Source organism: Malus domestica, chromosome 04, assembly GCF_042453785.1.
Source record: "Malus domestica chromosome 04, GDT2T_hap1".
Taxonomy (NCBI): Eukaryota; Viridiplantae; Streptophyta; class Magnoliopsida; order Rosales; family Rosaceae; genus Malus; species Malus domestica.
This window is the reverse complement of record NC_091664.1, coordinates 2,765,829-2,776,917: the sequence shown is the minus strand read 5'-3', so window position 1 is coordinate 2,776,917 and position 11,089 is coordinate 2,765,829. Positions and strand designations below refer to the sequence as shown.

General features: G+C 33.4%; 1 protein-coding gene across 1 annotated transcript; it reads right to left on the bottom strand.

Annotated features, from left to right (window-relative positions):
* Positions 1–3,653: 3,653 nt before the first annotated feature.
* Positions 3,654–6,297, bottom strand: LOC103431505 (uncharacterized). The gene is made up of 2 exons (XM_070820416.1): positions 6,004–6,297; positions 3,654–4,266 (listed from the first exon to the last, which is right to left on the bottom strand). Exons 1-2 carry the CDS (start codon positions 6,142–6,144, stop codon positions 3,937–3,939), a joined length of 471 nt encoding a protein of 156 aa, XP_070676517.1. The 5' UTR covers positions 6,145–6,297; the 3' UTR covers positions 3,654–3,936.
* Positions 6,298–11,089: the final 4,792 nt, after the last annotated feature.

The following is an 11,089-nucleotide window of genomic DNA, read 5'->3' as shown; positions in this document are numbered from 1 at the left end:
TTGGTTTTTCTTTAAATGGGTGAGGTGCTTCCAAATTCCAAGGAGTTTTAGACCAAGAGACGAAGAAATTGATCATAAAAAGTTACATTGGAGGAATCAGAAATGCACTACGGGTGCATTACAAAAAGCCCAATGTCTATTCCTCTTCTCAAGCCTGTCAATTTCTTTTACGACACATTAAATTGATATGAAATAACACGAAAATAGTAAGTTTTGAGTCAACTTGTTAACGATCGGATCCTTATTGTGTCACGCGTTAACAAATCGCGTCATTATTAGATCATTTGTTAAGAACATAATAAGATACTGTTTGTCAGGTCTAGATATTAAACATGTCAATTTCTTGCATGATTCGTAAACGCGAAACGAAACGATACACGGCCCGTTAACGAATCGAGTTTTATCGAGTCATCTGTTAAAAATCTGTTAACATAACAGATTTGACATGACATGACCCTTTAACATAACAATTACGACATGAAAACAACAAACACGACATGTTGTCAGGTCTACTTCTTCAGTTAATAATTGCGGAAAGAAGAGAAGTTTGAAAGAAGGGTTGGCATGAGGACATTCGGGGTTGTCATAGGACTCTCCCCGTCCCCTACCCACGCCATAAGCGTGAAGAGGAAGCATTTCTTGTTCGTACTGTCCCAGTCCCACACCCACTCGCTCTCTACTCTGTCTTCCTCTCTGGTTTTTTATTTTTATTTTATTTGTTTGTTTCAAGTTTCTGTCGGTGTCTGGTCTCTCTCCCTACAGAAATATGGGTCGGGCGAAGAAGACTGCTCGCAAATCAAGCGTTAATAAGATTCCTTAGAAGCTGCCTACCGTCCAAGCATGTCCATTTTTTATTAGGAAAACTAACAAAAAGTTTTTAAAAAAAAATTCTTTTAACGAAAAACCATTTTTAAAGGTATAATGAATAGTGACTGTTATAGATAAAAATGTGGTTTTTCGTTAAAAGTGAAAAGTACCGAGAGTTTTGTTGAAACTCCATTTTTTATTTGGATTCATCAGTTCCTTTATTTAAACCTCCTAAATACATCATTTCAATCATTTTTTGTTTACTTTATTGAGTTGCATTTTCTTGGTTTAAATGTTGAGAAATTTTCAATGTGTCGGAAAATCAACCCGATATACTCAGTATCTAACCGCTTGTATTATGCGGGCACATTGACAATAACTCTTAAATGTAAAGCTTTGCCCCCATTGAATAACACCGAATTATTCCACCATATTTTCTTTTAATGGGAAAGAAGATGAAACGTTTGAAATTGCATTTCAGAAATTCAATGTTAACTTTCATAGTCTTCGACAATGGTTTTGGAATGTGAATGGAAAGACAAAGATAAATGCTAAGGAACTTTCTCAAAAGTAGAACTCTGTCACATCATAGTTTGACGTCAATTTTTTTGCCAATATTATAAAACATTTTGCCAAAATCTTGAGCTGGCAGAGAGTTCATAGAGAGTCTCATTTTGAGAGAGTCCCTTAGTATTTCTCAAAGACGATGTTTTGCCACTCTCTTTTTCTTCCCGTTCACTCCTCCCTTTTTATGTTTAGCATTGGAAATGAATAAATCAAAGGAGAATCAAGGGACAAAAACAATAGAAATAGTGTACTCAGAAAAAATGAGTTTGTGAATATCACTACTCCTTTTAACAAATGGACTACTCTATGATTTAATCGCTTTCTCTCTATTATTACAATCCTTTATATTATATAAAATAACTTAGGCTATGTTTGGAGTTGAGGTTAAATTAGTAAGGAATCGATCACCAAAGTTAGTTAGGAGGGATTAGAATTTAGAAATGAACTTCATAAGTATTACAAAGACATGCTAGGGTTAACAAATCCCTACTCGGAATCTATCATTTACAAATCCCTCTTTGATACCTGCTCATATGGTGCATGAAAGAATATAAAAGAAGTAGGGCATAAATCAGATAGAAGAGACGTAAGTTTGTTGGGTTGTACCTCTTTGATTGCTACTACTACGGTGGAAGAGTACAGCTACGACGATCAGAATTTTGAGGAAAGAGCACAAAGATTTATTTAGCAAATGCCGACAAGCATCGAGAGGAAGCTAATGGAGGGCTCGTATTTTGAGTGAGACACATATATATAGTTGTATACAACTGAATACAAAAGAAAAGTTCTTGAGGTAGGCTGACTTGTGAAGAATGAGAGGTTTTTTCTCTTATTTTATGATGTCATTATTGTACACATAAAAGGCCAGGTTAACCCATTTTTCTTTGGTAAATTGGTTTTTCTTTAAATGGGTGAGGTGCTTCCAAATTCCAAGGAGTTTTATACCAAGAGACGAAGAAATTGATCATAAAAAGTTACATTGGGGGAATCAGAAATGCACTACGCGTGCATTACAAAAAGCATGTGAGAGGGTCATTTGCAAATCCCTCTTATATTCCTTTGTAAGGCTCATGTGGTACACTTCTAATTCCTCCTAACTTTGTGTAATCCATTTGTTTGTTCTTTGTCTAAATCCCATGAAATTTGAAAGTTAGGTTTGAGTGAAGGATTTCCAAGTTCAAAGGAATGGAGGTTGAGTTTGTAAAGAATGAATCACAAAAAGTTGCTGGTTAGTTTTTAAGTTCTCTTTCAATGATTATTAAATGAAAACAAAAAATCAATCAAAATAATAATTTTTACCCATTTGACATTCTTATTTTCGTTTTAGTTTTTTTTTCTTTATATCGTGTAACATATTTGACGACATAATACACACAATAATGTCAGTAGTCTCAATAATAAATGATAAATACACAAAAGTTTCGTATATCATATATGCAATGCAATAATTCCAATAAAATAAAGGTATAGGCAAACGAAATTTACACGATCTGTTTTATTATTGACAGAGACTCCAAAACGACATTTCACGGGCGTATGCAATATTTCTTAGATGGAAGAAGTTGTGACCCGAAAGCCCAAGATGACGTAGGACAATGTGAACAGTACAAAAGGAGTGAATAATATAAAACCAAACCTATCAATGACAAAATGAAAAAAACAAAGGACAACTAATGAAAAATATTTGAAAATTTTGAGTTTTAACAATAAAGACAAAATAAATGATAAAGTAGATAGTATTATAATTGATTTTTTAGTGTAAAAATATAATTTTTTGTTAAAATAAACAATACTTTGAACATTTCGATAAAGTTTCAAAAAAACAAACCCAATAAGGCTAAACTTAATAACTCTTGACCATGATATAGCACAAATTCGGTGTCCCACTGAATGCCAGCAATGCCTTGTTCCCAACCACAAGGGCACAGGAACCAAATCTTTGATACAATGCCAGACACAGAAGACAAGACCGTGCCTCCCCACATCCCTGCTATGCCCTAGTGTTTTAATTGTTAAATCTTTATTTAAAAATACAAAAATTAAGAAATAACAATTAAAACATGGAAGACTGTATTCCAGAGCCCAAGCATTTTTAATCCCCCATAATCCATTAACATATCCCCATAGACTTTATCGGATACTCGATACTTAGTGTTTTAATTGTTAAATTTTTGTTTAAAAATATAAAAATTAAAATCTTAACAATTAAAACACCAAAGACAATAATCCAGAGCCCAACATTTTTGATCCCCCATAACCCATCACATCAGACTTTACCATGCAAAAACAATGAACACAGTAGCTTAAAAAGGCTAGAAATAGCCCTTCAAAATTATTCTTTTTACAACATCAAAATACAATAATAAAGGCTACACAATCCATAAATAAAAATAAAAATAAGAGGAATTCAGAACCGATTACAAACTTCTAATCAAAAGGAGAACTAGACGGCGTTAGGCATACCGGTAACTTCAATTTTAGTTTATATACGTCTTATTGTCTGTTAACCGTCTCCTAGCCCTAGTTTTGATAAAAATTTGTAACCGACTTTATTTGTACATATCACTGTTCACAACTGCTGTTTTTGGTGCCTGACACGCCGTGATCACTACAACACAAAATGGCATTATCTTCTGCATTGAGCTGCGTGTACTTTTTGGAGGAACCCTTGCAAAGCTCGGCTTGGTATTTGATGGCATTGAGCTCCAGCTTTCGGAGTGCAGCTTTTCCAAGATCAATGCCACAAACGTCAGAGAGCCTAACAAGGTAGAGCAACACATCTGAGAGCTCTTCCCCCAGGTGTTGCTTCTCTTCCTCTTTCCAGTATGGCAGTCCTCTTGGCACCTCTCCTTTCCACTGAAATATCTCTGATAGCTCTCCCACTTCTCCCACCTGAATAAACATTATACACCAAATTGGGAAAGGAAAATTGGGGAGCTGTTATTATGCTTAGAATCTCATGAGCAATCACATCAAAGTGGGGTCCCTTACTGTGTATAAAATCTATAGATAAAGATTGACTTATCTACACCTGAATCAGATTGTAATCTTGAATGAATAACGTGATGCCGTGTGTTTTAAATTTCCCACAAGACATTCAGCTATTGTCTCAATGCACAACAATGTACCGAGATGTAGATACGTTTCTCTCGAACATAAGCACTCATTTACCAAGACGCAAATTTAGAGTTGTTCTAAAATTAACATTGGATAACCAGTACATTATATTTAATATAACCTTTACATCCAATTCTATTTGGGGTTTCTTTCCCTTCTTGTGGTTAAGTTCACGGACTTGGATTCTCTCCCCTCCCATTTAGGTGCCCTCCCCGTGCCCTCCTGTTTTGTGTGGTCACGGTTAAACCACGTTAATATTTTATATTATTTTTTTATAAAAATAATAAAATAAAAAATAATAATAATATAAAATGTTGACGTGGTTTAACCGTGACCACAAAAACAGAAGGGCACGAAGAGGGCACAGAAATTGGAGGGCAGAGAATCCAAGTCCTAAGTTCACATATGAAAAAGAACAATATTAAAACACAAACAGTGATAGACAAGCTATTCAATCAGTTGTACGCATGTCTTCTTTCTTCTTTTTCCCTTTTGGTTCTTCCATTTTCTGCACTTACAATTCATTGATGGGAACGAAACAAAGAAAATATGAACTCAACAACCAAAACCCAGAATTATAAATTCAAGAAGACAATTGGAAGTTTCTACATTTGCTTGCCATATCATTTTCTGTATAGTTGGCGAACATAAACTAGATATTTACTATTTCATTGATTAATTCAGTATTATATTCAAACTCAAACAAATGCAGGGTACTCATGTCAAATATTATCAAAAAAGATTAATTTCTGTATCTATCAAGAATCAAACAAAAAATCCCAGCCAAAATAAAAACCAATAACAATAATAAAAAAAAAAGGAATTGTTAGCCAAAGTGGTCATGAAATTGATATAACTCCTCATTTTGATTTCTAACAATAAAAACCTTGAATTTGTCCATTGTAAATCATTTTGATTATTTCATGAAAAATCTGAAAGGATTGGTTTGACAAAAATACTCTTAAAAGGTGGAAGGGTAGTCATGTGATTGTTCACCTAACAATTTAATGAGATTTTTTTACGCAATGACTAAAATCATTTACAGTGACAAAATCAGAGTTTCATTATCATTATGCAACGTCAGAGATCATTTTGGATAAAAAAAACCTAATAAAAAATTGTAATGTTAAGGAAATTAAATTTGTAGATAAAATTAGCAAATTAAATGATGTGTCACCAATTGAAATGATAACGTTTATCAATGCTTAAGTAATTATCAAATCATCAACTTTCTATATTATTTAGTTTAAAAATTTCATAGCATTGATAAAAATAGTCATTCTTATTGATGATATATTATTTAATTTGTAATATTTATCTACAAATTTAATTTTCATAACATGATCCCTACGAATTTAGTGACCCTAAACAATAAAAAATAGGAGAATAATAGATAATGGGTAGGTGGAAAAGCAATAATAGAAGCAGAAACAATGGTTCTAAGCAAGTTTTACTAAGATTTGACAGATGGGTACTGAAATAATGTTAGGGCTTTGAAGTTGTACAAATTACCAGAGCCAAAAGTAGATTTCTAGGGCTATGAAATTGATCCCAGTCTCTCTCCCTTGAAAACTCAGCCATTTTCTTCTTCAGCTCCTGCAGGGTAACACCTTCTCTTTCTGCAACTGCAACTCCAACACCAGCTCCATCCATAACCGCTGGATAATCACCAAAACCCTCAAACTCTCACCGACTCAGAGTCACAGGAGACCTTCTGGTGGTGGCTGGTCTATTTTCTTCACAAACAGAACCTTATAAGACTGGCTACCGGATTTTGCCGGTTCCTTCCAGGGGGATTTTGATATTCATTTGACAGTCACGTGCCGGTTTACTGGTATGGATTTGAAAGGACCAAATGTTCTTGGTTGGGAAAATATCCCCGAAAGGACATTTTTGGAAATACCGTCTCGTGCAAAAATGGAATGATGTGACAAACTTTGGCTTTGGGTGCGGATGGACCCGTGATCACTCGAACTCTAACGTCGACTTCATCTTCCATATAATCTTAGGTAAATTAATTTTTTGAATAATGCTAGTTAGATTAAACAGAAATTCAAAAGATTTTTTTTTAAATTGAAACTCTTCACGAACTTAAGTTTTATAATGTTTATACGAAAATTGTGCCAAAAGCATAAGAGAGTTTATAAAAAATTTCACTTTTGAGATTGTCTTCTTAGCATTGTTTTAGACTAAATTTACAAATTAAATGATGTGTCACTAATAATAATCACGTTAATTAATACTTAAATAATAATTTAATCATAAACTTCCATATCATTTAGTCTATAAAATTTAATCTACAAATTTAATATCTCTAGTATTACAATATGGTGCAAAACTGCAATGATGGGAGAACCTTTGGCTTTGGTGTGGATGGACCGGTGGTCACTCAAACTCTAAAGCCAAGTTGATTTCATCTTACATGTATAGGAGTGCAACACGGTTATCAATTTCTTTTATTTTAGAGGAGTTTTAAGTAGTTCAAATTTTTAGATTAAGTTTGTAAATTATATGATGTGTACAATAAAAAAAATACGTTAATCAATACTTAAATAATAATTGCAAGTGATATTTTACTATAATGGTGGAAAAGTGTTGGGCCCGTGCATGATGACATGAGTTCAAATCCTGTTGGTGGCTAATCTAACATCTAATCTAACAAAATTTATCGTTTGACAAAAAAAAATACTGCAATAATAATTTAATCATTAACATCCACGTTACATGTCTTCTAAAATTTGGTCTAAAAAATTACATTCTTTGTGATACAACGGGTCTTCATTACGAGAGTTTCCCTCGAAAGCACTTTATAATATTCGAAAGAACTTTGTAATATGATCAGAATCGTTCATATTAAAAAACATTTTGTAAAGATCACATGTGCAAAAAATCAATAAAATATGAGATAGTTTAGTCATCGAACTATTTTAAAACAGATGGACATATTTTGTAAAAGTATCGAGAAGCGTCTATTTATTTGCTACAATTGATTGACTAAACGATCTTAATTTTAATTAGATTTTTACATATGTAAAATTTCATGAATTGGCCACTAAGTGAATTGAGTAGGACTTCTCCTTAGTCTTCAGAAGCCAAGATAACGTGTTTTTTTTTTTTGTTTCAATGATGGCATACGAGATTTTATCAACATCCCGAAATTGATTTAACAGGACTTTTAGTTTGGTGTCAAGCGCACTATTGTTAGAATTGTTATTACATGGCTCATTTCCTTTGATTGACCTCTCGTCAACTAAGTGGGAAGAATGCTTTTCTTCATGGATATGTGGCACTACTGTCTTCTTGCCTTAACCTCCAGAATTTGTTGATTCTACTCACCTTGCCCAAAGTAGTCGATTGCACAATTTGGTTGACTGCTCAGTCAACTAGATGTGAAAAAATGTTTTTCTTTATGGATATGTGAGCACTATTGTTATGTTTCAAGTTCCAAGATTTGTTGATGAGAAGAGATTTTCACACACTATTTTTAACTTTTTATGCAAATTCTGTTCTATCTTGATATTTGATTCTGGTTGATTTATTCAATCTGATTGCCATAAATAAAAAAGACTGTGAGAATCTAAAAAAGATGTGCGCAAATAACTTCATCGGTTGATTCTGCTCACATGTCATCTTACTCAACATTGCCAACTGCACAAAACTATTTATGGTCTTAAGCAAGGTATATGAGCTTGGTTTTAGTGTCACAAATCAATGGCTTCTTGATCCGATTTCGGTTTGTTCAAAATCAGGATTAATATATCCTTTGCTCGTCTTCTGGTATTATGGTTCTTATATTGTATGTTGATACTATTGTTTCGACCCTATCTCGTTTTCTTAGTAACTATTACATGTGGCAATGAGTTCGAACTCATCGACCTTGGTTCGCTATCTTATTAATTTAGGGCTACATGCCACCTGATCCTCTACCGATGTAAGACTTCAACTTTCACAAACCAAGTATACCATTATCTTCTCAAGTGCCCCATTATGTCAGACTGGTTTTCTAGTTTGCAACTTTTTTGTTTTTTTTAGAACAAACGATATTATCCATATTAAGGGGGGTGGAGAAGTGGACTAAGCCTCATAATGAGCTTGCAATAAAGTAATTCAAATTCGCATTTAGCGAGAATCGAACTTAAGACCTCTCACTTATAAGTGGCTTCTAGTTTGTACCTTGAATTGCTAATTTGGTGGATCGAGACACAGTGCAGACAATAGTTTCAATCCTACGGTAAAACAGTAAGAACAAACAACACAATTAAAAGTTCGAAAGTAAAACTACGAATACAAAACACAAGGATTTGCACGAGTGCGAGGGAAAACAGCTTTTTCTTGAAGAGATGATGTATGAATGAATGCTAAGTTTAGAAAACTTTCACTGAGTTGCTCTCAAAACCTAACATATGTAAAACGAAAGATGCAACATTGAATATTAGGGTTATACCATATGCGTTTAAGGAAAGATGCAGAGCTTATTTTTGTAGGAGTTTCGTCGCCTAATTCCTAGGCCAAATCAAAACAGATTTTTGTCAAAAATTATCCTAAATTAACTAGGTCAAAAACTCCTACATTAAGTCAATAGCCTGAATTGATCTCGCACGCCTAAAATAATTCAGTCACTCTAGAGTCATTCCCTAAATGAGTGTATAAGAATATTGCCTTATGAAATCCAGAAGATATATTCTTTATTCTTTATCAAATAACTTTCGTGTCATCGAAGTAATCAGTATCTAGACCTAAACTAAGGAGTCAGAAGGACTATATGGAAATGAAGGCGAACGATTACAGACATGTATTGTATACACTCTAGAAAATTAGCCAATTAAAAAAACTTGTGTTTTGCCATTTAGTACTACGATCTAGTGATATTCTTCTTCACATGTAAGTGAGAGGTCTTAGGTTTGATTCTCGCTAGATGCAAATTTGAACCACATTATTGCTAGCCTATTGTGAGGCTAAGCTCACCCCCTTCCTCTTAGTGTAAATAATATATCATTTGTTCAAAAAGAAAAAAAAGCTTGTGTTAACTGTCCTCTTGAGGGAGAGTCACATTTATGATGTCATGGGGGAGTATAGATAGCTTGTTGGCTTTCTTCACTGTCACACCTTCGACATTTCTTTTATATTATATTTGGATAAGGAAAATAAACTTGAAATTTTGGCGAAAGTCAAAATTTTTAGATTGACATGCACCAATTCCTTTGTTTGGATTCATAAACATAAAAATATAGAATTTCCACATAGAAAAAACTTGGAATTTGGGACCTCCAATTCTCAAGTTTAAATTTCATGTAACTAGGTACTATTTCCAAATTTCTATGAGTGAGAGTTTAAACATAAAAATTTCCGTATTCAAATTTCATTGTTCTTTTAGGTTAACCAAACAAGAAAATTCACAAATTTCATAAAACAAATTCCGTCATTTTAAAATTCCTTAATAATCTTAAATTTTCTCATCCAAACAGAATGTTACATCATAATGGCTTTTGTTTATTTGTTTGTTTTTTTTCAGTTTATGAGTGCTCCTCATTCTTCAAATTTGGTTGTTTTTATGCCTATATTTCGTTGTTGGTCTCCATCATATTTTGATTTTTCCAATGCTAATTGAACTAGTTGTTCTGATACTCATCATTTGACTATTTATTTTTGTATGTTTCTTGGTCTCAGCCATATAACTTGGAGTGCTAAAAAACAACCGATTCTTTTCTCGCTGTTCTTACGAGGGTAAATACCGTTCTCTTCCTAAGTTGTCTGTTGAAGCTTGGATTGCTCATTTACTTAATGACTTGGAGGTTACTCCTACAGTCCTACTTCTACCTTGTTACTTTGTGGCCACCAACATGGATTTCAATTCGGTGTTTTATGCTAGCACAAAGCATGTTGAGGGGAATTACCATAATATATGGAGAGTGCGTGCATTCTTCTGGGTCTCATAATTGGGTCTCAAAACTTTGAAAAGTCCACTCTTTTCTACTCTTTCTTTAGAAGGGCCACCGGTTTTTAAGTTCCTTTACTTCTATCATTCTACAAGTGGGGTTTGGTCATCATCCAACCATTCACTATACTCTCTCTGTTTACTTGACAACCCACTTCATTTGTGCCTAATTTTTGTTTTAGCATATATATTTTAATCAACTTTCTTAATTGTACATCTCTATAGATAAGGAATCCCTTGTTTATGTCCTACGAACTCCTAATTGTATTGTACATATGCAAACACAGGTGTAACTGCATTGGCTAGAGTAAATGAGCTCCCGCTTGTGCTATTAAAATATAGAGCCTAACATTGTTATGCATTATTGTATATGTCGAGGCATGAATTTATCGAGATACAATCCCTATTGAGTAAGAAGAAACATTTTTAATCTATTTTATTATAAAAAATAAAATCCTAACCTTTTTACAAATGGAAGTCTTCCTAGAAAAGAAAAATAAATCACAATTCTATTTGAACTTAGACGTTGACTCACCCCAACGTGAGCACCCGCCGAAATTTGAATTTTCATCCCCAAACTTTAAATTAATTTAAAATAAAATATAACTTGTATCGAAAAATAAATTGCACATTTATTTCCTAGCACAACTGTTCTTCTAGATG